Genomic DNA, 28,000 nt, shown 5'->3' on the forward strand with positions numbered 1-28,000 from the left:
TGCCGTGAGGGCGGAGCGGGCGGCCGGGGGCTGCCCGAGCAACAGCTGCGGCGGGAGCGGTTTACAAACAGTGCCCCGAACGCCAGCGCCGCCGCCGAGTCCGGGCTCCGGCGACACCGCGGGCGGCCGCCCCCGCTCCCCTCCGTCCCTCCTTGCCCCCACCTCAGGATGCCGGCCGGGGAGGCGGCTCAGGCGCAGGTGAGGGAGGGCTGAGGGTCGGCTGCAGTGAAGGGGGGCTCTCCTCCAGACCCCCCCCCCATCCCCTCGTGTCCCCCCCTACTCATCCGCTCACGGGAGGGGAGCCGCAGCCCCTTCCCCGCGGAGCTGGTCCCCGCGTGATGGAGGGCGGCGGTGGTGAGGGGCAGCACCCCCGCAGGGGGGTCCCCGCTTTGTGAGGGGCTGGGGGGGCCCCCTCGCGGCTGTCCCGGAGCTTGGAGGGTGTGTGTGTGTGTGGAGGGGGGAGGCTGAGGAGGAAGGGCAGGTGGGGGGGGGGGGCAGGTGAGAGGCGGCGGAGCAGCAGCAGGTAACGAGCCCCTCCCTGGGGGCGGTGGGGGGCGAGCGCAGCCCTTCCCAGCCTCCCTGCCTCCCTCCCAGCCTCCCTCCGGTGCCTCCCCGCCGTGCCCGGCTCCTTCCTTCGCCCGCCCCGGGGTCGCCTCCCCCCTGCGCCCCCCGCGGCCAGGAGGTGTCCCCAGGTCCCGCTGCGGCCCCTGCCCCTTCCCTTCCTGCCTCCCCGGGGCTCTCCCAGCGCCGAGGCTGGGCTCTGGGGGCTCCTCTGGGCTCGGCGGGAGCAGGGGGCACCCGCTTCTTTGTGAGCCCGAGATGGTCCTGGAGGAAGGATTTGGAGTAAGTGGCTCGTGGGGCCGGGGATGGGGGGGTTAATGAAAAGTTTATCGATCCGTTTTGCCATTTTTATTTTTTTTTCGTTTTCCTCTCCTAAAGGCTAAACCCTTCCTCCTAATTTCTCAGGCATCGTGTTTCTTCTCTCTCTTCTTTTTTTTTTTTTTTTTTGAAGAGGAATAGGAAGTTTAGAAAATAAATAAATAAGCCCCAACTGACTTCTTAGGCAACAAAGACGTTGCCAAGCGAGGACAATAAAATTCTAGAATATCTAGAGATTGAATTTCACTCCTGCTCCGTGATACCCGCCGGACTTTCTGTTCCTGGGGGTGGGGGGGGGGGTGTTTGTTTGTTTCCCACACAGAAAACCTGCAGCCAGAGTGAGCTGTGTGTGTAGTCTAATGAGCCATCCCATAAACGTGCTGTGTGACTCCCAGTAAGTATCTGAATTGAAGTGTAATAGTTTTGAAGTGGTGGTGAACAACAATCTTTATGCCGTGTTATTGATCTGCTCATGAAAGGCGTTTGGATCTGAAAGGGGTTTAGTTTAGGGTTTTTGTGTGCTTAAAGTTTTTTTTTTTTTTTTTAAGGCAACAACACTTTTTTTTTTCCTCTTTCTGTAATGACCTTGAGAGCTTTAAAACTCCATCAGTTTCTACCCAGTGGCTTTGAGGGGAAGGCAGTAGCAGAAGCATCTAGTGAAAATCGAAAATAGAAATAGGAACTGAAGTAGGTGCAGTGAAATGTTTTCTTATAGAAGTATGTGAAAAGGGAAGTTTTTGTAAGAATGTGTGAAAAAGAAGAGAGGGAAATAACGCAGTTTCAGATGCAACGAGAGAGCGAGCATATCATTCTTCACATTTTATTAGGCCCTGAGCTGCAGGACTGATACGATCTGGAAGACACCGAAATAAAACGCCTAACTACAAGTTGAATAGCAGGCATTGACTTGCTGACCAGGGCTTACATGCTCCTTGCTTGGGGGGGGCTGGCTCTGCCTCTGCAAAGGTATCGGAGCACCGAGCTATGACAATGGCTTGCGAGCGCTTTCACGCCATGTTTTATTGCTCCTAGGAGCTCCCACTGCCTGTAGGTTTGGGAACACGGCTGAGACTTTAATTCGGGATGTCCACCCCAATGTTCAAGCGTTTCCTGGGATAACACAGAAGGACGGTTTTACATCAGGAGGATAAGCTGCATTCTTTGGCAGAGGGGGAGGGCAGGGGGGAAAGGGTGGAGGAGGCGGTTTTTTTTTCTTCCCCTTTAACTAGTTCTGTAACTGAGTCAATATTTTAAGATCTGTAGCAGGAATGTGGCTTTGTGATCACTGATCTTTCTGCAGCACTTCTGAAAAGGAGCAATACTGTAATTCCCTGCGAAATATTCGGGTTTTCTCTCTTTCGGCTCCCGCTTGCAATCGGTGTGAGTTTTCAAGTTCTGCCTTTTAAGTTTGTTAGGGTGATGAATATGAAAAGCAAATAACTTCAGAAACGCGGTTATTACAGGGATTATTGATTGGCTTGGCCTACAGCCAGCAGCTCTTCTGCCGGCACCGGAGTTGCTGACTTAAATTCTGGAGATTCTTTCAAAATATGTAAGTCTTTGTGCATCGTTAAACAATATACCGGGCTATTTAAGAACAGTAGATCAGTTTTTTAGTTAAGGTTGTTCAATTATGTCTTCATCGCTTTGGAGTTGGTTGAATGACTTGACATGAGATTAAGCACAACAAAAGAAAAGGCAGGGGAACAACAGCTGCCTGCCAGCACCAGAGCACTCGTATTCCTAGCAGTTAAGCATTTTTACCTTCTAGTATTCTGTGGTGTCAGGTTTAAACGTTAATATTTATATTCGTGTTTACAAGAACCTTAGGCATTCTGATAACACATCAGGCACTGAGTCCTGGCTATTCGTGTTTTGGGGTTGTTTGTCTCTTGCATTTTTAAGAAAACTACCTTCAGATCTGATACTAAGGAGTGAATTGATCTCATTAACTTTTCAGACAAAAGTAGCAAACAGTCCCCACTAGTTTGTACTTGTTTAGTTACTGTGTGGTAAGAACTTTAAGGTGTGTCCTTAATGGCAGCTGACGATTCTTGCTGAGAAGCCTTGTTTATTTTAGGTAGATGTTTTATACAGAATTTCCAGTGGGATGAATTACTACACTGCCTGCACTTAGCCTTTCTGAAGACTGGCTGTAAGCATAAGAGAATAATTTTACCATGCTGCAATCAGTATATATATTTTTAAATTAAAGTCATTAAGTTTTACTGTGTATTTTGAGGGTTTTCCTACTTCCTTTGTTTAAACGTTCTTAAACGGTGCATATCATACATGAATTTAAAACATTCATATGGCACTATTGGGCTGGATTTACATTTAAAATGAGTACCTACATTCTTGCTGATCAAAATAGAAAAAGTATTTCTTTAAATAAGTGGATGTTTTCTGGTTTTGAATGTGGTAAGAGGACTATATTTGTATCTTGTAAACAAAGTTTCGTATTAAGTAGTCTTTACAGAACGGCTTCCAGGCTTTGGATTAGAGGATTTTTTCCTTCATTTTAAGTGAATATTTTTTTGTCCTTTGTTTTGGTAAGGGTGGGGGGAGCAAGATTTAGCACAGGGGCTGGAAAGGGGAAGCTAATAAACTTTAGCACCTTTATCAGACTGTCTTATGAAAGGTTACTTCATTTTGGCTTCCTCTTTCATGAGATCACATTCAAAAATTCCTTTTTGAGCACTTCTAACCTTCAGAAAGTACCTTCCCCTTACTGCTATACTTTCATGTAGAATGAGGTTGCTAGATTAATATCACATTTTATATGAACAGAGTGCTAAGCTATTACTGTGATCAGGGGAAATAATTTTAAAAGGGAACTCTTGAGTTTCCCTTGACTTTCAAAACAGCGATTACAATAAACTCTTAATTACAAACTCTCAGATTTTTGTAACTAAGGAGCTCTGGGGAAACATTAAGTAAATTTTAACTTCCCTTTGTTCTTGGGGACTTTTTTTGTCCCAACTCTTTCTAACCTGAACCTTGATATGGAATTCATTGTCCTGGTAAAGGATTCCATGCTCTGGGTATGTAAATACACTCCCTCTTTCCTGTGTTATGAAATGTGCAACTACCACTGGCATATGGAAAGAACAGCCCCGTACCCCCTTCTCCTCCCCAAGGTAAAACGGGCTAAGCTTTCTTGTCTTTGCAAGCAGCTGAAAGAAGAGTTTGACCTTTGAACTCCCCCTCACACTTCCACCCTGCTTTCAGGATGATTAAATAACCAAGGATATTTGCCTGTGTCTTATGCTTATTTATCTCACTTAAAATGTTCTAATACTTAACTGTTGAGGTATTGTCTTTAAATATAGCAAGATAGTACATTTCAGCTACAGCAGGGCTGCCATTTGCCAGCTCAGCCCTCTTATTTTTGAGACTCTGGATTTAGAACATCAGCATTCCAGTAAGATCCTCTTTCCACATCTCATAACTGCATTAATTTCAAACTACTATTTGCTTTTAATGGACTCGGGGCTGTTTCTGATGACCCTTGACCCCCCACTTTTAGGGTAACTTTAGTAACCAAAAAGTTGAACAGAGTTTTTCTTTGTGGCGCATGAATACGATAAGGGGATTCTGCTGACTACTGTATGCATGCTTTTAGAGAGATGTGACTCATACCACAAGAGATTTGCAACTGAAGACAAAAGTAAGGAAAAGGATATGACCAAGCTGTGTAAGATTCTCAATGTGTTGTATTTTAAGATTTAAAAAAAGGCACGCTTTTCCAAGCTAAATTTGCCTCGCTTTTTCTGTACCTCCAAACACAAGGCTTTGGTTTTAAAACCAAACACAAAGATTTGGTTTTAAACATCAACTTTTTTTTTAGTGAAATTCCCAAATTTTGTTTTATTGCTGGTAAAAACATATGTCAACAGGAGAAAAATATATTAAAATTTCTACTGTTACAATCATATGGCTTTGGTCAGGGTAGTTTATAGCTTATAAATCTAGCTGCTCTTGTGATTCTTCCCCTTCTTTTTCTTTTTTTCTTTTTCTTTTCTTTCAGTGTCGGGGGGGGGGGGGGGGGGGAACAGGCTCAGTGGTGTGATAGGAACTGACATCAAGTTTCAAAGTAAACCAGGGTGGGTGCTGGGAGAAGTGAGGTATAAATGCAAAAAGAGACATACTTGTTTATGTACACACAGTGTCTGTGAGTGTGTTGCAGGAGAAGGAATTAGTACTCAGACTGCCTTGGGAATTTCAAAAGAAAGTAGAAGAGGAAATGTAGTTAAAATATGCAGGAAAATCTATGTAGATCAGTGTGACTTAGAGATTTGAGCAGAAACCTGTCCACGTATAAGTGAATAATTGACCGGGTAGTGATTTTCTATGTGCTAAAGATTTTATGTAACTAAAGTATCAAAGTCTGAGTTTGTTTATGCACAACAGGTACACTTGCATTTTTCTGTGTAATAAAGTGTAGAGCAGTTTGCCTCTGACATAAGCGACTGTAGGGAATTAAAGGCCCTTGTATCGCGCTTATGTGTATTGCGGTGGTTGGGAGCTGATTGGGTGGGACCTTTGGGGTTATGTCAGCCTCTGTTTCTTCTCCTACACAGGTAGGAAGAAGCAAATGAGATGTGCTCCAAAACATGTGATGTACGTAGTTACATAGTGTACTGTTAGGAAAATGGGCATAAAGGTGGTCTGGAGAAACCACTGCTTTTGTTTAGCTTTAGTGCTCATTTCTAACCTTTTTTTAATGCTAGTAAAATTTCATATAGGAAACTTCTGCTTATTTCTTCTTTTCAGAAAGGTCAATTTCTTGTGGATGCTGACTCTTGTTTCTAGGATAGCGTGACACCTTGAAGCCCAGTGAGGTGCACTATGCCATCTCATACATCCCTTCAGTCCAATAGTGTTGGATAATGTGATGCCAGGGAACTAAAAATCGAGTCTCCATCAGTTGGTGCTGGCCTCTGGAAGAGCTCCCACCTGCACGGAATAAAGGAGGCAGCAATTTGAAATGTCTATTTCTAGCACACTTCTATTTTAGTATCTTCAGATGCTATGCCAGGGGATGACTTGAGTAGCAGTAAATGTCTTTCCATCAGGCTGTGTACCTTTTTCCATCTTTCAGGACTGATTTTTGCTAATATACACTTGTGGATAACTTCAAAGTGACAACTTTGAAGTCAGCCTGCTGCAGAGGGGAGGGGTAAAAAGCTGCTGCTTTTTTTCTCCCAAAGTACAGGGGCTTAAACTGTGCTGGGTGAGAGTTAGATTCAGAGTTGAAATCAGGTGAGAGGACTAGGGAAGACTAATGACCTGGACAAAGTGAGCTCTTTGGAAGTGACTACTACTCTCAAATTCAGGAATAACAAAGGAACTCTTTTCCTGTTATTTCACCTTTGCTGCCCAAAGGGTTGCATCGTCCCTATAATTGCTACAGAGGAACTGCAGGCTCGTGAGTAGTAAGGAGTTGTCTGATTTGGTAAACTCTGAATTTACCACTTCTTTGTGGTGGTAGCTGCTGGAGAGATCTAACATGCTTCTGCCAAGAAGTGTTAAATATAAATAAGTAAATTAAATTTGCTGTTAAGGTCTCTGAAAATACCTTCTTTCAAATGGAAACCAAAGCTAAACATATAAGGCGGTTTATGTAAGGTGAGACTGACTCAACAATAAAAATGTATCTCTTACTGCACCGAGAGTCTTTACCTGTTGTAGAGAGAACAATAAACTGTTTTGTAAGGTAAGGGGTCATTGCCAGTTTAAGTGTGTGTAACTTCTTAATTTAATGAAGTTGCATCATATGGCAGTGGTGAAATGTGTCCCAGACTTATTTAAAATGGGATTGCTCTTGTCTTTCAGCCCTTCCACGCCAGGTATTGGCTCCTTCATATTGTCTAAAGTACACTTTGCTTTTGTGGTTCTTGAGAAATTCTCTCCTAATCAGAGGGAGGGGGAAAAGAGAAAAATCTGGCCGTTAGAGCAGTCCTCCTAACTTCAAAAGTCAATACTTATTTGTAGCACTTCCTACTTTAATGCCAAGAATTAGTCTCTTTTATATTTGCTCTTGCTCTGTGGAGGAAAAACATGTGCAAAGTGATGCAAGCTTATATGTTCTCTGCTTTAAAAGGAATAATTACATCTTTTGATAGAAGAGGCATTCAGTTCACTGAGGGAGACGCATTCAGCTCATCCATCCTCTGCCAAAACAGTTAGACATATAGCCTTAAAGAAAAAGGGACTCCGCAGGAAAAGGTTTTTAGAGAAAGGATATCCTTTGTTTCTATTAGTATAGATGTCTGAAATGGGGGGGGGGAGGGAGTTTTCCTAATATTGTTCATTATTAACTACTAGTTATTTTCCACTGGTGATTAAAATCCTGTTTGCTAGACTTCGGGGGGAAAAGGATTTGCATGTGTATCTGTCTTATCTGGCTACAAAAGAGTTTTCAATTCAAAATCTTTCTAAAGTGTTTGTGGAGAAATGCCTGGGTAGTAACATTCTTGTGTTCTGGTGTACGACTGTTCCTTTAGGTCTGCTTTTTGTGAATTGTCTTAGTTTCACTGCATTGGACAGCTCTAGTTGTGTGAGAAGGCCCTGTAACTGGGGGAAATAGAATAGCCTTTCTTTTAGAGAGGATGAAAAGATAGACCATGAAAACCCCTCCAAGAACTGAAGTTTAAGATAACTTTGAAAACTTCAAGCCTGAAGGATGAACACTTCAGTGTGTGCAGCATTTAGGGAGTGGAAATTCCAATTTGTGGTCATCTTTTATGTTCTCTTTTCAACCTGAACGTCTTCGTTTTGATCTTTTCCTGCAACTGAAACAAACAACTCTCTTCCTCCCCTTCCTCCTGCTAGATCTCCATTTCCTTTAAAGTACTCGTGTTAGTTCTTTATCAGAATGAACTGTTAACAAACTTTTATTTAAGAACATTTTTGTACTTGAACGGTTGGCAGAAAAATTCGTGGTTGAGAAGCTGTGCTAGGTGTATTCACATGCTCCTCCGTTAACAAAGAAATGTACTGGGAAGTTGTTAAAATGATTTACAGTGAAAAGAGAGAAGGGAGTAGCTCTTCCCTTCCCTAGAAAGCAATAGGACACAAAGTAATGAAGAGTAAGTTATTGGCTTCATGTAGTGTTATGAAGAAAAGCTGAGTCTTCTGCTGTTCTGCAAAATAATGCTTTATCTGGGCTGACTTTTACAGCTTTCCAGTGTTCAGCTCGAGTCGCAGGCAGATGGGCACTGTACTCAGAAATCGGGTCTCAGTCCATGGAACATATGACTTGTTGCTTTCCCTGGGTTTAGGGGCTGCCATTTCTTCAAACTGAGGCAGGGAAGACATTTGTCTGCTATGGGAGAACAGCTTACTGCATGAGGTGTGACACACGGCTTTCCTAAAAGTAGGAAGGGCAATGTGTACTTGACTGAAGTCCAAGCACCTGTAGAGTCAACGTTGGAATTTCACGCTGTGGATCTCTGGGAACTCGACTAACGTTTCAGAGCAATTGGTGAGTTAGTCATAGCACCCCGCAATGACTTCTTGCCTCGCTTTCTGACTAAGCGGAGGGGCTTGTGAAGGCGCAGCACACCAGTGGTGGTGGCACCACAGAGCTCTTGTCACTGGTGGGTTCTGCAAGCACTACGTGAGCGCTACTAGGATGCTGCGTGTACTATCTTGAGAGCTGGGAGCTCTTGAATATTGTTAGTGACTACTTGGGGGTGGTATTTCTGCTTAGTGTCTTCTATGCACACTTGGTGTGGTGCAACTGCCTTACTATGTGCAATGAGATGGATGTAATCTTAAAGAAAGCTCTAAGCTAAGTTCAGCCTTAGCTCTAAAAAAAAAAGAGAAGTTGTATTTAGTTATGCACAAGCTATTCTATGATCAATACTGCCCCAACTGTAGATGTGCCCAGCCAAAATAAAAAATCTCCATAAGGTGGCTTTCCTTTGCAAGCAAAGGGTGGAGGTTTCAATAAGGAAAAAGTGGTTAATTGCTTCATTTTATCTACGTTCATCAGGCAGAACTGGAACAGCTATTCTGCAAAAGCAGAAGTTTTAGATTGAAATAAAAAAGATGGTTAAAGAACTCGTCAGTGGTTTCCAATAAGCAATCATCAGTATAGGATCTCTCATTAGCAGTGTCGAAGAGGAGGAACCTGTTCTGAGGTATACACGTGCCAAGAGGGGAAAAAAATCGTGTTCAATGACTCTGACCTCTTGAAACTGAGGAGAATTGAAGAAAAACTTTGAAAGCAGGTGGAATTCCTTTACATGCATGTTCCTGGAGTGCCTTGTACCTAGTACAAGTGAAGGTGGCTACTCCCCGGTGTGCTGGTGAGGCAGGGCTGTCTGCTGGCACGGGGCTGTGGGGCACTCAAGCCCTCTGAACTTCAGCAGGATGGCAAAAGAATCGGGGTATCCGTCTGTCCATCCAGCAGTGCCAGCTTCACTACTGGCCTTGAGCTTAAGGACCTGCCAGCAGGTTGCTGAGGTTGTCCTCTGAGTACATCTTGCGTAGGAGATACAAAAGTAACCCAAGTGTCACTTATCTCCTAGCTGTAGCTTCTAGTTTTCTCACTTCTGTTTTTAAGAAACTGTTGCAGCAACTAGGTTAACTTCTGTAATTGGTGGGGTTTGCTTCTTGCAGTTAAGCAGCAGTCAGTTTTGCTAGCGCACAACTCACAAGGTTTAGTTGTTTGTTCTGCTACCAGCTATGCAACTTCTACTCCCAGAGCTCTGTAGTGTTTGAAGCAAGAAATGTGGTTGGACTTTGCTGTTCTCTGAAAGGTGTGTCTAGAACTTTTATTACATATTCATGGACGTTTTGAAATGCAGGAAGTAGAAATGCAATAAAATTACTACTGATCGGTCATTTCCCAAAGAAATCTTTGAGACTGTAACATGTAGTCTTTAGTTGTGTAATTTAATAAAAATAAATTAAACTTCTCTACAGGCACTTAATTAAAACTTTGTCAGCTCTAATAATCTATTTAGATGCAGCAGGTTTTTGGTGTGGTTATTAGGTGGTGTGGCAAGCGCAATGGAAAGATGTTCTCATCTGTCCAGCTCAATTTTTATTTATATACATTTTGTGGTGTTTATACATACAATGGGTATGGCTGTAAACGTGTTAAAATATTTGACCAAAGACCACATAGCCAACTCTGACTCCTGTGAACGGCTCTGGGTTTTGCTGGCAGGATAAAGCTCAGTAGATGGCATCCTTGGGGGAGGACGACTCACCTGGAGCCTGGGCAAGGCGGGTTCCTCCCTGCTGCTTGTACCGGTGGGCCTGGGGCTCTGCTGGAGGTGCACCTTGTCGTCCACAAATGGTGACCAGGGAGGTCAGAAGATTTATTGACTCACTGAAATGTGAGGGGGGAGGGATAGTCAGCCTCTGTTTTCAACTTTGAGTTAATCTGCAGCAAACTTAGAGCTTTTTCTACAGCTATTGGGACCAAGGGGTTTCCTGTTGTAGTCTGCTCTTTACTCAAGATCTCTGGCTGTCGGACACTGGTATTGTGTCCTGTTCTTCATTTCTCTCCCCTGACCTTTCGTCTTCTGAAAGTGAAAGACTACAGAAGCTACCCCAGGTACTGCAATTTTTTTTTCTGAGCCAATGTACAGACCTTCAGACATAAATAGTTACAGTGCCCCTCTAGACTGCAGGTTGTCTGCTTTCCCAAGTAAGCAATAATATGGAATTAAGGCAACTCTTTACAGTTTTGCTGCTACGCAGAGGGTTTTGAATAACAGGAATGTAATTAATCAGCATTTTTTGATCCTCAAATCCAAGGCATATTATTATCTTCACTAGGAAGAAAAGTCTTTTTTTCAAATAATGGATAAAATTGTAGTGCAGATATTCAGCTTACAGTTTAAGCATGCATTAGCTTGTCTAAACAGTAAGAGCCCCTTTTACAAGTTGTTTGTCTAATCAGAGTGAAATATGAAATCACCGGATACAGAAATAAAGCTAGTCTTCCATCTCACCTGGAGAAAGTCACCTTCTGACTGTAGTAGTAGGGTCTTTTTTTCTTTTCTTTGGTTATAATTTTGTCTAGTTGCATCTGCAGTTTTCTTTAGAAATTCTGCCTGAAGGGTTTTTCCTGTCTATAGGTATTATCTCCTGTGTATAATGGTACACCCGAGAGAAAAATAGTTGTCTGAGCTGCAATTAGGTGTTTGGATTCTAAAACAGGAATATCTTGCTCTGCTTTGCAGTGCTGCCTAGAGGATGAGCTGTGCCCAGTTCTTCAAAAGTGTTCTGAGCCTTCTATTAACAAAGTGAAAGCTTGAAAAGCATTCAGCAGCTAACATGGGTCAGTGGATGAGATACGGAGCTCTGAAGAGCCATGGAAGAATTCTTCAAAAGATTTGTTCTAGTCTACCAATACCCGTTAAAACTTGGACCCAAACTCCTCTCATGATCCGTGTGTTAGTTGTATACTTGGTATTTGCACATGCAGTTGTGAGGACAGGCTCAGTTTTTTTTACAGTTCAGTAATTTTTACACTTTGATACAGTGAGATGAGGTGAGATTGAAGTGGACCAACTTCCCAAGAGCTTGCCAGATAAAATGTTGTCGATCATTTGAGGTTCATTTCATATGCATCAGTGACCAAACTAGGGCAGTTTCTAGATTTGATCCATGCCAGTCTCTTAAATTCTAATAATCTTGAAATGTTTTTTTTTTAATGTTTCTATTACCATAGGCTAGGTTTGAGTGGAAACGTGGTGGTTCCTATTACAAGGATGCCCCTTCTACCCTCATCTCACCCCAGAATACTGAAATATCTTTCTGTGGAGGACAGGGGACTGCACGGGGATTTCTGATGGCTTTCATCTGTGTTTTCTCCACAGTGACTTCATTCTGGTTGCTCTGCCTGTTGTGTGTATGTTGTAATGCCACAAAGTGGGGAGAGTAACAGACTGGCATTTTCTGTATTCCTAGACGGCGAGGTAATGGTTGATGATGACTCTCAGCAATTTGGTACGTGGGACTGCAGAGACACTGGCCTTTGGGTCTGACTTTGTCCCAAAGTGCCTGTGGCCTTTGTGTGGGATGATTCTTACGTCTATTGCTGCAGAGCACTTACCTGTGTCTGAAAGGAAGTGCATTAAGTTCAGTTTTTATCTTGCTTCGATATTCATTATAGGTGTTTAGGAGTCTTTCAAAGTGGCTGTTCATTTTTAGTTTGCAAATAATTTATTTTCAGGCAGATAGCCACCATCTATGCACACGAGCTCTGCCACAGCATGTTATCCTGTTGTGTAAAAATACCTCCTAAAACTACAGTAGAAACAGAATGAAACAGCAAGTTGAAACATGAAGTAAAACATGCTAACCATTACTCTTTGATATGTTTTTCCTTATGCTTTACAGGAAGGGAAAGCTTTTTGAATACTTCAGCTTCAGACTTTTGTGATAGCTTCTCCACCTGCCTGTTAGGGCCGATTGAAAGCCAGAAAGTCAGAAGTGAGTGAGGAAGATAGCAAGGCAAAAGTGAAGGCCACAGCAGAAGCGATTCAGAAGTGTCGCACCACAGACTGAAGCTGCCTACTACAGAAGGTTTTTGAGTCATTATGAAAAGAGGAAGTGTTAATCATGGCAGTGATTAAACTGTAAAAGGGGATAAAGGCCAGAGTCGGAGATTTTGGCTGCAGAAAATTTGGGTTCTGTTGCCATCAACCTGTCAGCCTGTAGCTTGTTCCCTCTTACGCTTTCTACCCTTACCCCCCAGTCTCCTTCTGTTTTGAGTTTTTGGTCTAGTTCTGAAACAATGTGGCTTTAGAAAAGCTAGAAGGGACCACTATGGGTTCTTGGTACTGAATCGAATTGTTGTCTAGACCTTGGTTAGATGACTGGACAATGAGCAGATTAAGCTCTGGAAATGAAGGAAAAAATGGAATACAAGCAGTTGGCAACAGTTATTTTATTCTGTGTTGGCATTTGGGTGATTTTTTTCAATCCATCTTCATGAGGTTACATTTTTTGTCTCCGTGGAGGCAGAAAAGGAGCTAACTTTGCAAATTAAAACCAAGATATACTCAGGACCAGGCTATAGTGCAGTGAGATGAAGTGTTTGAGAGGTTGGACCTAACACTCGTAGCAATGTGTTGTCGTGTTTCCTTTCCCTGGTGGTTATTTTACCTGGGATTGACTGTTCAGTGGTAGACAAAGGTTTCTAGTATAGCTGAAGGCTTACCAAACCCAGGGTCTGAGGTAGTTGCCTTTTGGCTTCAGTGGGTTAAAGGTCCTGTTCCCCCCTCCCCAGCTGATGGCTGCAGAGGTACTGGTTGTGGGAGCATCATCTGTGCCTGGTAAAAAGTAAAAGTTTCAATTTTCCACCCAAATGTAACAATGCAGAAGTGGAAGTCCAGAGGAAATTAAACAAAAAAAACTACTTCGCTTGTACTGTCTTCTGCTATATGAGCTATAGAGCATATTGTGTTCTGAGACATTAATTCAAGTAATGTGAATCACTAGCCAGCTGTCTCTTATGAAATAATTTGTGAAAGTTTGAGGCTTGAGTCAAATTTTAAATGCATTCTTTTCATTAGATATTCATGCCTTTGGAAACGTCCTGAGATGAGGCGCATTTCCCATTCAATTTATATGGTCGTGTATTATTCTGGTAAACCTTTTCTTTACCCCCGAATTTGATCAAGAAGAATCCTGAACTCCAAAACTATAATTTGACAACCCTAAGAGTTGCCGCTAGCAGACCCAATAGTTCTTATGGAGTTGTGATTAAGTGTATCATAACCCTTCTAAATCCAGTGGAATCTGAAACTTTCACTTTGGAATAAAATCAAACACTTTCTGTTGCACACAATTTGAACTTGGAAGCATTTCCTTTCTAAGTGTAATAGTGGCCTCTTGGATGATTTTAAATACTAAACTACTGGTCAAGAAACTGTATCATTAGGCCACTCCAAAATGTGAGTTGATCAAATTGTGTCAAAGGTTGTAAATCTGTGGATGATATTAAAAGCTCTGAGTCGTGGTATTAAAGAATAGCTGTTAATACAAGGATTTGTACTTACACTTACTGTGTACTAGAACTATGAATGCTAATTCCAAGCTGTCTAATCTTGGCGAGGGGTGGTGATGGTGGGGTGGTTGCTCAACAGCTATTACTAAACAGATGAGCAGTTTTACCCTGCCTCTAAACTCTGGTTTCACAGGTTCTTGGAAAGGTTACTTTGGCTTGCTGCATTTGTCACGAATTCAGTTAATGCACAGATTGAAATATGGTTTCAGCCGCTTTATGTAGATGAATAAGAGTAGATAATAAATAAAGGATTGCTTTTATATAACAATCTCAAAGCAGTAGGCCAAACTAATGGCATAGATGGATGTTAAAGACCATACTGTTTATTTCAACTGTGGTAGGTAGAAAATTGACGAGCATCTTCTACCTGTCCCCTATTGACTAGTAAAGTATGCCTGCTGTGTTCGAGAACGTTCAGTAGTTCTCTAGTCCTAAAGTTCTTTATTTGGGAGACAATGCCTTCCTTTTCTTTTGAAAAGTCTTACTGACTACTTTCTCTCTTTTTCAGGTGCTGGACTTCTTTGTGGCACTGAACTTGTCCTTGAGTATATTTTGCTCAATGCAACTATTTGAAATGTTTGTACAGAAAAACTAAGTGCAACTGACTGTTTCTACAGACTTGAAAAATCAGAAGAAATAGTTCAAGAAACCTCATTCAGTCACTGAGAGAACCAATGGATACACTTTCAGTGATGTCTGAACACGGACAAAAATGAAAAAGAAATAATCTTTTGCTTGTGGAAAACAAATCTTTTTCCTGGCAGAGGTCTTTTAGCTTAGCAGACTTGCAAGCACATGTTGGAGAACTTTACAAGTGTCCTTATTGTGATCAGTGAACATCCCCCAAAGAACTGAAACCTTACATTAAAACACGTAATAGGGAACAGAACGTAGGAAACATGCCAACTCAGCCTCTCTTGGCATACATGGATGGACCGGATGGAATAGCCAGTACCGTTGGTGCACAGATGGAGAATAATGATGCCTCAATGACAATAAAAGGAACAAATACCATTTCTTACAAAAGCTTGCAAGAAAAGTTTCTCATGCAAGCTGAGGGATGTATGCCTCTGGACTGCATGTTTTGTGATGAGACTTTTAAACATCCTGAAGAACTTGGTAAGCATGTTTTAACTCAACATAGGCCCACTCTTTGTGAACCAGCTGTCCTGCGTGTCGAAGCAGAGTACCTTAGTCCTCTAGATAAATGTCAAGTAAGAACAAATTTGCCTTCTCCAAACAATGAAAAAGACAGTGAAGAACTTAGTTGTGAAGTTTGTGGACAAACATTTGATGAGGCTTTTGATGTCGAGGCACACATGAAAAAGCATAAAGATTCCTTCACATATTGGTGTAATGTATGTGGAAGAAGATTTAAAGAGCCGTGGTTCCTCAAAAATCACATGAGAACTCATACTGGAAAGCCAGGTTCTAGAAACAAGCTCCAACAAGGTTCTGAAAGCCCCATAACAATAAATGAGGTGGTGCAGGAGCATGTAACTGAAAATGTAACGTCACCTTACAAAATTTGTATGGTTTGTGGCTTCCTATTTCTCAATAAAGAGACTCTAATTGAGCACAGTAAAGTGCACACCAAAGAATCAGTACCCAATGGTGAAAGTCCCCAAGTGACTGGTGAATCTAATCCAGAAGAAACAACTCAAAGAGAAGAATTTCTGCGATTCTTGAATTTAAGACCAAACTTGGTTTCAGAAAATGACAAATCACAAAAACCTGTGAAATGGATAGCTGAACTAGATCCATTCAATACATATCAAGCATGGCAGCTGGCTACCAAAGGTAAAGTTGCAGTTGGGCATGGCCAAATTAAAGAACCAGGGCAAGAAGGAAGTACAGATAATGATGATTCCTCTTCTGATAAAGAAGAACTTGGTGAAATATGGAATGCAAGTAAAGGTAGCCAGACTGAAACTACAGGGAAGTCAAAAGTAAATAAAAACAGCAGTTATACAGGGAATAGTAACTTATCCCAAGACAAATTGAAACATCCCAGTGGTGAAGTGCCTTCTATGGAGATGGATTCTAAATTGTCCCAGAACAAAGAGAAACCAACACACTGTTCAGAGTGTGGTAAAGCCTTCAGAACATACCACCAGCTAGTCCTTCATTCCAGAGTGCATAAGAGAGACAGACGGACTGATGGAGAGACTTCAGCTGCTTCGAGGACTTGCTGTAATGATATAATGGCAAGTCTGGATGAAAATGGAGCAGCAGAGCGAATGGAAGGAGGGTCTGAAGATGGATCTGAAGACGGCCTTCCGGAAACACTTAATCTAGGTGAGCAGCTTTTTTGAGACATGAGATTGAACTGGCTGTTGCTATACAGTTCAGGAGCTGTTTAAAGCCAAAAATGGATCTAGTCTTTCTCAGATATCTTTTTCAAAACTTGCCCTGAGGTACGAAATGCTATGGTGGGAAAAGGGGAAAAGAGAGAAGGAAATGATTGTTCCAACAGCAATGTTTTAAGATCTTTGAAGCTGTGTTGGGCCTTCTTGCAGTTATGATTTGGGTTTCTTGAATAATTGAAATACTTTTAATAACAATCTGTCTAGAAAAAATCTGTCTAGTGTTGTCCCCCACACGCCTGTAAGATTCATAGTTTTACTGAATATTTTTGAGTACTGCATTATCAGTTACATTCTTGTCCAGCACATGATTTTACAAGTAATATTTCTGAAGTCATTGCATTTTTCACACTTTATTCTGCATCTTGTAAGAAAGGGCAGAAAAATGTCCAGTGCTCAAGATTAGCAGCTATTGGGATCCTGAGAAGTGAAGAATAATTCCAAACTTTTTTCTATCAAACTTTTTTTCTATCCATCTGCAGTTTGCATGCTTATTTTGAAGGGTATGTAACTTGAAAGGCTAAATGTCAGAACAAACAACTTTAAATTAGTTGTGTAAAGGCAAGCATACAGGCTATTAATAATATGTGGACACTATATGTAAGAGGAATATATTTAACTATTTTTCCATGAAGGGTTGCTAGCAGTTCTCTTTGACAGAGTAGATGGATTCAATCTATGTTACCCAGGACTAATTTTGAATCTCACTGTCTCAGGAAAAATGTGATAGTGATGCTAAATGATTCCTTAATTGAAAAAGCTTGCATGTCTGGGGACAAAATGGAGTAGCAAAAAGACTTGTAGCTAATCTAGCACTCTTGTGTGTGACACGTTTTGAGTCTGCCTTTAAAGAACAGACACTTGCATAATCTCAAGAAAAGACATAACGTACAGAATGTCCTGGCACGCACGACTGAGTTTTCCGTTTCTGGTAATGTGCAGCCCTTTATTTTGCCTCCAGTAATAAAGGAATAAAATCATTACCTAATGTTAGCTTGCTTGTTTTGTTTCTCGGTCTTGTCCAAAACGACAACAGCTCTCATTGTGCGATGCTGAGTCATGCTTATTGAGACATTATCTGTTTGTTTAAAACAGCTATGGCTCTTCTTAGCCAGAGTTTAGCCATGCTTAGCATTTCCAGTATGGAAGCTTTCCAACACATAGGAACTGCAGAGAACCATTTTAAGCTGTCTGTCATGGCTTTTAACATCTTAGTCAAGGAAAACGTTTCCTTCTTTCTATTCCCGCTGTAGCATTCTAGTTAGCTCTGACTTGGGTATTTTACTGAAGTTGTCTTGATGTCTTTACAATTCAACCTGCCAAAGAAATCATGTTGATTTGCCTGGTGTCTTGTGTGGAAGTTTTCTCCCCTTTCTTCTCAGACATTGTGCTGTACTTGCCGCCCTCCAGTGGTAATTACTGCTGCTTACACTTGAGTGAAAACAGTTTATCTGTGAATTTGTTCCTTGAAAACATGCCTCTCAGAACTAGCAACCCCGACACTTTCCTGTTTGTCGAAGCTTAACCATTCATGCTTCTAGTGAAAGATTGCTCATCAAAGCTAAGGCGGTTGTTATACAGGCAAGCACTCCATTGATTAGCACTGAATTATTAAAGAAAAGAATCAGTCTTCCTCCCCAACTTCCTCCTGCAGAACAAGTCCCTGTGTTGTGTCACGGTGCTGAGAGCAGGTTTGCAGCCCAAATGATCCACTGATTGAAGCGTTCCCCTTAAGATAAGAATACAGCTTATAACCTCCGTGAAGTTTTGACATAGGCCATTCTCTGCTGCAGATCATTAAAGATAATTAGATGTTTTTTCTTCTTTGAGGTCAAGTTTTACATCTCGTTTGTTCTCTGGGGCTTCTTCATTTCAGTCACTAACTGCAGCATTACTTGACACAGTTGGAAACCTACGTAACTATTTGGCTTTCTGATCCCGCATGCACCAGTGCAGAGCCAAAGATGCTCACAGGCTGTAGGAGTTGACAATGGTTCGTCATGCTGTGCTTTGTCCTTAATAAAGACAATTAAGATAGTTGTTTATAGTTTTGAAAGGGACTACAAACTTGCATTTGCTCTTCATAATATAGCTATATTTTCTCCCAAAGATAAAAATGAAGATGGTTTGGAAAGAGCAAAAGTTAAAAACCTTGGAGCCTCCAGAGAATGCAGCTATTGTGGAAAGTATTTTCGCTCAAATTATTACCTCAATATTCATCTCAGAACTCATACAGGTAAATGGGCTTCAGCTTTGCGGGAGGGGAAGAAAGTCTGCTGAATCCAATAGGACGGAATATTTGGTTTTGCTTAAGAAAAACGGAAGTTACCTTAACAATTTCTGATGTTAAAAAGTTTTCTCTAATGCTGAGAAAGTTCCAATTGCAATTTCTTAATTTGTTATTTACCTAACTGTAAATCTTTTTGAATAAAGCTAATTATATTATACTCTTAATACTTGTTGTATTTTAAAACTTAGAATTCTTCCTGCTTTTGGCAGTCTAGCAAAAAGATTTTTTTAAACAAACAAACAAAAGAAACCCCTCTACCTTCCAAGTATTAAGTTGGTTTTCTGTTAGTTGCTACTACCTGGGGAAAAAAGTTGTCTATTCCTCAGTTTAATTTTCTGTAGCCAAGCAAACTCTTCCTACTTCTGTTAATACGTGCCCATGTTTCTTTTGAAACAGCTCTATTTATAGAAGAACTGTAACGTTTGTGTTGTTGAATAGCATACTTGTGGTATGATCAAGGACTACAAATTGTTGGAGCTGACCCACAGCTGTACTTTTTGCTTATCTCTGCCAAACATATTGTCAGCTACCATCTCCATACATAGGGAACATGTGGAAAATATCTTCATCAGAACCAGAAGATGTCACTGTAGTTAGCAAAAGTAGTGAGATGTAGTAGTTTAAATGACTTAGTTTGGGATTTAAGTTTATGTGAAAGGGGAAAGAAAAAGCTATTTTACTGTCTTTAATTGTATTCAAGACTTCAAATCAAATTGCATCAAACTGATTTACTGATAAAACTGTGTTTCAGGTGAAAAACCGTACAAATGTGAATTCTGTGAGTACGCAGCAGCACAGAAAACTTCACTGAGGTATCATTTAGAGAGGCATCACAAGGACAAGCAAGCTGATAGTGCAGCAGACGTGAAAGGTGACAGCAAAGTTTCATTGCAGAGTCAGGAGACGGAGCTCTTGCTGGCTGCTGATGGTGCTCAAGAAACCAAAAATTTGAAGAGGCTTTTTGATGGTGCCAAAGATGCTGAGGGCTGCCCACCTGCAAAGCAGCAAAAGGAAATTCTGTCCTTGAATAACGCAATAGGCAGCACAGTCCTTATAAGAATGAAAAACGATTCTAGGGAATTGAACAAGCGTTCAATTTGTAACAATTTGAATCAAATGCATGAGAATATGTCCGCTCCTCACTTGGAAAAACTAAAGGCTGAGAAGGAAACAAAGGAAGTTCAGCCCTGTGCTCCACATAAAAGAGAGAGAGAGGCTTCTGTGGAATCGGAGGGAGATGATGTCCAGTATGTTTGTGCTTTTAAGGATGGAAAAAATGCGAGTGATATGCGAGAGTGCCCTGAAAACTACAAACACAAACATATGGCGGACTCTCAAGAAATGCCCTTGAACTTATCTGTTGGGACTTCACAAGAATGTTCAGTGGTTTCAACTGCTAGAGGCCTGCTAGCACCCAGCACCTGCCCATTTTGTACTTACAGAACATTCTACCCAGAAGTCCTAATGATGCACCAGAGGCTGATGCACAAGTACAATCCTGACACCGTTAACAAAAACGGCTATAGAAACAAGGCTCTAGCTAAAGCCAGACGCACTGGATGCCCTCCAGCTCTGCTTGGTAAAGATGTGCTTCCTTTGTCCTTTAATCCTAATAAAAGTAAGGCTTCCCCATCTACACAGCAAAAACTGTTGCAAACAGGGAAATCTAAGCAATGCCACCCTCCACAGAACAAAGTCCCTCTCTTTGCCGTGACTGACTCAAGCAGCACAGCCCCGAGTAACCTCAAGTTTCATAAACAGCCAAGTAATGTTGGAGCTCAGGCAAATAACTATAGAAAACCTCAGCAAGAAATGCACTCCAGTTCCAGTATCTCTCCAGTATTGGACAGAGTAAAAAGAGCTGAATCTAAAGTAAAAGCTCTAAATGTCACAGTGTCTCAATCTGGTGTAGTGAGCAGCAGCATGAATGGGGCTCTTGACTCTCACCTAAATGAATCTGCCTGGCCTTGTCATCGAGGAAGAGACTATCTTTGTAGTAAATCTGTGGGCAATGTAAATCTAGAGTATGGTGAAACGTCTTCTAAAAGAATGAAACATAGTGTGTTAGTTATTGAACAAGCTGACTGTGCAGTGGCTAATTACAGAAGATACGAAACGAGCAGATTTCGTGTTGCAAACAGATATGCAAATCTGCTACCTCAGGAATGTTCTCGCACCAAACCTGCATCCTCTGTTTTGCCAACCAAACAAGGGCTTCTGAATTCGGATGATGTTGACTCTCCTAATGTATTGACTGTTCTCAAATCCTATGAGCCATATAGCTCTGGATCACTTTACAGTTCTTGTGGATCTAGCAATGGCCAAGTAACCAGCTCTACAGTAGAAGGTACCGTATCTCCTTCCTAGTTAGTGTCTTATAACATTACAAAGGAAGGTGAATGAAATAAAAACAAATGCATGGTGATACTTGAAACAATAGAGAAAATAAAGCTATTTTTAGTATTTCATCGAGTCTGGTTAATGCTTGGATTTTAAACTTAAAATCCAGGTTCAGCAGACTCCTGTCTTGGGGAATAAGGCATGTAAGTTCTAAATTTTAAAGAGGGATTTAAAGTTCCTCGAGTTCTGCCCTCTTCCCCATGGGTCTCTGATGTCAAAAATGTATTGTTTGCTCATCAGAGCCCTCCAGACATGCTGACTAATCCAGGATATGGAATGGGCCTTTCTGCTTAATTTACAAGAAATCTTGGACAATCTGGAATATTAATAGAAGCTCTAAAAAATAAACAAAAACCACCCACACAACAAAAAAATATCGCATAGACAATTGTTCTCTTCCATTGCAGAAAACAATGTATTAAAAATCACAAACTATGATGTAAATCTTAAACCTCTGTCATTCAGTGGATTTTTATAATGTCTAGGTTTTAGTAGGAACAGAATGCTTCGTTAAATCAAGACAACATATTTCTGCTATGGTGTCTCATTGCACTAAGTAGTAATGCTTTACTGGGGAAAATGCTTAATCTAGCAGAGATAAATGCTTTGTATTTGGAAAACTGGTAATTCTGAGACTTTTTTTGTGCTTTGTTCTTAGCACTTGCAAAACTTAGCAGGAGGCCAAGATTAAAAGGCGCTAGGTGATATTTAAGCAGTTGTTTGACTATTTGTAGAAGATATTTATGACTTTTAGCTGAGGCTGGTATGGATTTAGCCTTAAATGTAGGACTTTCAATTTTGAAATGAAGATCCTGTTATAGAAGTGAATAGTGCATGTGTGCGCTCTGTAGTCTGAAGGTATCTGCTGAGTACTCCAACTCTGTGAATACTCCCATTCTCTAGAAGAAGCAAGATTACTCTTCAGAGGTAGTCTGGGTTCGTAACAAGCAGGGTTATGTTACCCTAGGTCAGAGCAAACTGCAAAGCACTACTTGCATTTAGTTACGTGGCAAAAAATTCTGTTCACTCTGTTCTGTTTGTGTGTATTAAAGCTGTGGGCTTGCTAGTGGGTTAGGGAAAGATGAAGGGAAGTGTTATAGCACTGCTTCCAGCCTAGCTACGGAAAGAATAAAGGAAAAGCTAGCATCTCCGCTGACGCATTGCACAGCCACTTCAGCAGGGTTAATTCCTGGTTTCGTGAAGTGCTGTCTGTGTGCAATGAATTGCACAGAGGAACGTGGAATGGGCACTGCTACACACAGAAAGCAGAGGGACAGACACAGGGAGAAGTGTTACTGCCTCTTGGTTCCTAGTGATCTGAGAGAATTAAATACTTTTTTTTTTTTTTCCTAACTGTCTTTTCTGTGCACAGAAGTCATTCATGCAGTTGTGGAATTTATAGCACTTTGCAAGGCTTTTTATTAATGGTTAATTACAGCTAAGAACATTCAGGCTTGTTAGAGAATCTCATGATATTGTATAAACCCCTGTTAATTTTTGTGGGAACATGAGGGGAAAAATAACCGTTGTAGCTTCAACCACTTTGGGAAGTCTGTACCCCAAGGACTAGCTGGTGGGCCAGTGTCTTGCCCCTCCCGTCTCCTGTACTTCAGGACTAGACAAGCTCTGTTCTGCCAGGATTCTTAGTGAAGCCAGCCTGTGGAAGTGGCAGTTGATGCAATACTATTTTTAAACAATGACTTCATTGGAATCCACCTTGTTCTTCTTTTTGAAAGCTCCACCTGTCTACCAGAAAAGTCTGTGGTAGGCTTTTCTTCCTCTTCTATAGTATGAGCTTGGAGTCAGTAGCCCACAGTCAAGAACTTTTTACTGTTTTTTGCTATGTAAAATTCTCAAAACTATGGCTACAACTAATTTGGCAGTACTATTGTCATAGAAATAAAGATTTCATTGTTCGTTGCCCAGTGCCATCTCAGGGCAAGAGGAGCTACTTTTTATGGCTGTTACCTACGTTGGAAAGACTTGTGAAACAAAACCCCTTCAGTAGATTTTCTTAGCAAGTTCAATAAAAGCCTTGTGCAATAAAATGTAGGCTTTTAAGGCTAATTTCCCGGCTTTCCAACCATTCTGCCCAGAAGTACACAAATGAAACCAAACCTTGATGTTTTTGAGAAGGTTATGGGTAGCAGACAAGTAAACTTCTCGGTATTAGAGTTCTAACATGGGTGGAGACACTAAAGATGAAAGTTTCTGCACGTTCTTTTTTTGGTTCAAAAAAAAAAAGCTGAAGTACCTCTGTTTTTTCGGAGTTGCAACCCTACAGAGGTGTTTTGTGAGATGTCATATGCAAAGTACTGCAGGTGTGGGCCCGCAGGTTTCTGTAGTCATTTTATTCAGCCCTGGTGATATTATAAAAACACGCCCAAAACCTTTCTTTAAGGGTCTGTGTGCCTTGTGGCAACGTTATTTAGGTCCTATGAACATGTTATGCTGCATGTTTAATGCTGGATCAAGTTGTCATGAGAATATGTTCCACTTGGCAAACTTGATTAAAGCATGATGCCTTCCATTACTGCTTGTAAGCTGTGCCACTCCGTGGTGCCCTGAAGAGACAGAAACGATCTGAAACCACTCAGTTTGTGTTATTTTCAAATTACTTGCCTTTGCAATGGCAACATGCTATCAAGGATAACCTGTTGGCTGATTGATCTGGCAGAGGCTGCAAATTAAAGACAATTGCTCACGACACACTCCAATGGCTTTGTAGATTCTGTTGAAATATTAATTTAAATTTGCCATTTTAATTTAATTAAAGCTTGCTAGGTTTTTTCAATGCTGCATTTAAAGCTTTCATGGAGTATGGATGGCAGTTGGGCTTTTTGTATCCTGTGGGAATAATGATTCTTGGCTTTTTTTTCCTTTATTTTATGAAGTGATTTTTGACTGCTTGCTTAAGCTAATAAGACTTGATATGGAACATGCATTGATTTCACGTATATAAATCTGAATTAATGGTCTCAGATAAATATAAAATTACCTGTATACTAGACTGAAAATTACTTAAAGTTCTTGATGTATATGCTTATTTAAAGTGTTACAAATTTCACATAATCTATGAAGGCAGTAATGCAGCACACTTGTTTTTTGTTTCAAATACACATTTAAGAATTTGATTTTCAAACAAATACGGGAAATGGACATGTAGGCATCATGCTATAGAACGTATTGCAGCACTTACCTTCTTAAAGTGAAGCCTACTGTATGATGAGTTAAGCAAAGATATTTCTTTCTTGCAAGTAAAATAAACAAAACCTAGCATGGTAGACATGCAGCTTAAAACTTAGTTTTTACATTTACATTTTTCTCCTTGTCTTAGTTCTGGATATTGTATTTTCTATAACCTTTTAATAGGACTAGCAGTAGCTATCATCTTGGGCCCTGCTTGTCCTCACAACTGAATGTCTGACCAATTAGATTAGCAGGAAATAAATTAACTCCTCTAAATTTATTTTTGTCAGGAAAGAGATCAGTGTCATACCAACACTTATCTAGCAGCGTGCTACAAAAACGAAGTTATGAAAGTTTCATTGGCAATGCACGCTTTCGACCAAGTGACAAGAAGACTTGATCATTTACTTCAAGAAACGGTAAACAAATCTTTTGAACTAATTGTTACTTAAATATTGCATTACGTACTCATAACATCAAACGTTGCTGCACAGTGTGATGAGAGGTTATGAAAGTATGAACCAGAACAGCTGAAAGTACAAACTCCTTTTAGGAATTGAACCAAATACTCATAGAGCATTAGTTATTTTGAATATCAGCAGTTGCTTACTTTGCATAAAAATGTATATGTGCTCCTTTCCTAAAAGAAATGGAAGTCCTAACAATAGATAAATATATTAATTAGATACAGCATTAGTGGGAACTGTTCAATGAGAGGGCCTTCCTCTTGAGTCAGCATATGCGGGCGGGGGAAAAACGTGCAGAGAACTGGAAGTGAGGAAGTGCCTGTTATCACAGTTCATGAATCCTATTAGTCCCTGAGAGGTTATCTTGGTTAGTCCTTCCCGAAGATGTAGACATTACTCATTTTACAGCTTCTGAAGACTGTGAGGATTGCCTCAGACAAGACTCTTGGATTATTTCATAGAGAAGTAAGGGTTTCCTGATAGCTAGCTCCTTGACAGTTTATCTTTGTGTACCGGAGCAGTTGTTCCAAATAGCTTTTCCTTTGTTTGGCTGAGGGATGGGTGTAGCCTCTTAGGGAAACAGGTCAAGTGAGAAGAATTAGCTTGGTGTTCTGAATTCCTATGCTTCATCTCTGCAGTTTGTAGCTGTATCTCAGAACTTTTCAATTCCATTGTGTTCACAACATTCTTAGCTGCTAAGGAGATAAGCACTCTATAAGACTATAAATAAATGTGTATGCTGCTTCTAAACCGAAGCTGCAGATCATTTTCCTCATTGAAATTTAAGCAGATACATCTTGAGTGCTACAGCACCTGGACCAGCATGCAGGCTTTTGTAGAAAGATTTTTATGTATCTGGGGAGCGGAGCTGTCTGACCTCTAGCTGACAGCTTTTAAAATACTTTGCTTTAGTTCTTGATAGTCTTCTAATCTTACTGCTTTTATTGTCCCCCACTAAGCATATTTTTGCCTAGTTCTGCTTTTAAGCTAACTCAATTTCCTGCCTGTATTTCTACTTGGGGCCTGAGTGTCTTCAAAAGTAGACTTGATTGCCAGCTTTTATTTGTTATGAAATAGAAGATACAAACTGTGTATGGCAATAGTAATTTCAAAATACATTTATGCAAGGGTGCAGATTAAACTCTCTTTTGTTTTAAAGATGCATCCTTCTGAATAAAGTGTTACAGTTTTATAGTTTTATACAAAAACACAAACAACACCAACATTATTTTTTTGATTTGTTCTAGGTCTTAAGGACACAAGTGCATGTTCTATGGAATTATCTGCAGTTCATCCCTTGAGGAAAATGAATGGTGAAAGCTACTGAACTAAGCTGTGATTGTACTGTATATAAAAACACTACAGTTTTATAATATTGGTTCTGTTAACATTTTGTACCAAATAGCCATAAAAAGTAGTCTAAACAATTGGGTTATGAAGGTGTGTGGAGAATGTATATCTTGACATTGACTTTGAGTATTTTTCATTAGAATTAATTGACCAAATATTAGGTAGGAATTATATTTTTACATACTTGAGCGCTGCTGAAAAGAGTTTCTTTGAAAGAATATATAATCCTTGCACCTCAGGTAAACTGTAAATACTGAAGTTGAAATCCTGTTGGCTTAATGCTCCTTTTTCATAAAGGTGAAAGTTTCTCAAATGTTTTTTTTCTGTTGAACTATGTTAGTTTCTTGAAACAACTTCCAAATAAACTGTCTGAAACTGTCCAGTTTATAAATGTTGTGAACATCGAAGCAACGGTGCTGATGTTAAGCTGATCTGCCTCGTATATGTTAGGACCATAATGTGTTGGAGGGATCTGCTTTCCTGGAGCTGTTTTCAGCATGTTTTTAGAGGCGTGGATGAGGCAATACTTGACATTTGAATTTGTCAGTGTGGTGTTCCTGAAATACAGTTGGATTCCTCTTTTGGCATTGGTTGCTGTTCTTCAGAGAAGTTTCTTAAGTGAACATCTCTAGCAACGTACAAACTTTTACAGCAGAAAATACCTAGGACTTGCATGAGAAACGATACTAATCTAAATGTTTCAGATGTTTAGTTTTCTACTAAACTCCGTACAGTTACATTTAGAGGAAAACTACTTTGCACCTTTGTCCAAACTATCAAGTCACAAACAAACAGGCTGGCAATATGAATATGGGATCTACAGACTTCAAAAAGGGATGTGGCTATGGTGTAGCCTGCTTGACTGTGCTTGGAAGCTTCTTGATGTCTGTTTTTAGCATCTACTGGGTGTTTAAAATGAGTAAGGAATAACCTGTTAATAGGAGAATATCTCCTTTTATATTTTTTGTGAAGACAACAAGAGTTCTTTCTAATGCACATGCAGTTTAACTTTTCCTAAAGGGAAGATGGCCAGTTTCCAGCCAGTAAAGCAGAACTGTGTATTTGACATGCGTTCCTAGTTGCTTCTCATAAAGCCTGTAGTTAAGAGTTAATTTCTTCTGTACCTGGCTTTGACTTCCATATATTTTAGTAAAACAAAAAATAAAGAAAAATTTTGCACTGTTCATTTTGCTCTCTTCCCTCAAACAGCAAATGTAAACTAGCAAAACCTAGAAACTCTTGTTTTTTCATTATGCAACTTGAGATGTTCCAGTTGTATGTCTTAGTTCCTGAATATGGGACCTAATTTTAATGTCTCTGTAAACTGGCGATGTAATGAAGTGCTGTGTATCAGGAAATTGTACACTATTTACCTTCTTTCCTGTTCATAAGCTGAGCCATATGTACATAATCTAGATTTGTTTTCCTAGTTTTGCACTTTTATAGCCTATTTTTTGAAGATGGATTCACTTGGAAAATGGTTAATCTATTTTTTTGCGTGATCTTTCAATGAGTCTTATAGAATGCATGCTGTAACTATCATCTATGTACCTTATGGGGTTCTGTGATTAAAACATGTACAGGGCTGTATTAAGATGTTTAAGCAAACAGACCTAAGATGTGTTTTTAATCTTCCTTCATGCCGGTACAGTTTCCCTCAAGGCTTTTTAGTAGATATCTTGGGGGTTGAATGGAAAAATGGACATGAAGACTCTATTTCGTGGCAGCCCAGCCCTGTACTTCAGAATACACTTTGCCCATCAGTATTAACTATTGGGATACTACTGGTTTTGTATGTTTCTTTGGAGATAACAGTGCATATATAGAGGTACAAATTGTTGATTTTTTTCTTTTTGTTTATGTATTTATTTCATTCCATTTTGTTTTATTTTAATTGTTGAAACCAGAAGTTGTCAAGCAGTAGGCACACATTACTCATTTAATTTATGATGTATTTCACTTTAGTTGAGTATATTATTACATGTGGATGTAAATATAGACCTGGTGTTTTGCAAAA

At 40.4% G+C, this 28,000-nt stretch overlaps 1 protein-coding gene across 4 annotated transcripts; it reads left to right on the forward strand.

Moving 5' to 3' along the window:
• Window positions 1–13: 13 nt before the first annotated feature.
• ZNF217 (zinc finger protein 217) lies at window positions 14–28,000 on the forward strand. Of its 4 annotated transcripts, none has more exons than XM_083801459.1 (6): window positions 14–198; window positions 14,430–16,219; window positions 18,398–18,523; window positions 19,329–20,924; window positions 24,457–24,585; window positions 25,881–28,000. In XM_083801459.1, exons 2-5 carry the CDS (start codon window positions 14,821–14,823, stop codon window positions 24,564–24,566), a joined length of 3,231 nt encoding a protein of 1,076 aa, XP_083657585.1. In that variant the 5' UTR covers window positions 14–198; window positions 14,430–14,820; the 3' UTR covers window positions 24,567–24,585; window positions 25,881–28,000. The 4 variants fall into 4 exon arrangements, with proteins under 4 accessions (XP_083657585.1, XP_083657586.1, XP_083657588.1 ...); XM_083801460.1 differs by lacking the exon at window positions 14–198 and adding an exon at window positions 225–843; XM_083801462.1 differs by lacking the exon at window positions 14–198 and adding an exon at window positions 1,253–1,273.

The sequence above is a fragment of the Anser anser genome, assembly GCF_964211835.1.
Source record: "Anser anser genome assembly, chromosome: 16".
NCBI classification, from domain to species: domain Eukaryota; kingdom Metazoa; phylum Chordata; class Aves; order Anseriformes; family Anatidae; genus Anser; species Anser anser.

Coding starts and splice junctions, on each gene's coding strand:
- ZNF217 (XM_083801459.1), top strand. CDS start 14,821: ATGCCAACTCAGCCTCTCTTGGCATACATGGATGGACCGGATGGAATA. Junction 16,220..18,397: donor TCCGGAAACACTTAATCTAG/GTGAGCAGCTTT, acceptor TTTCTCCCAAAG/ATAAAAATGAAGATGGTTTG. Junction 18,524..19,328: donor TCATCTCAGAACTCATACAG/GTAAATGGGCTT, acceptor ACTGTGTTTCAG/GTGAAAAACCGTACAAATGT.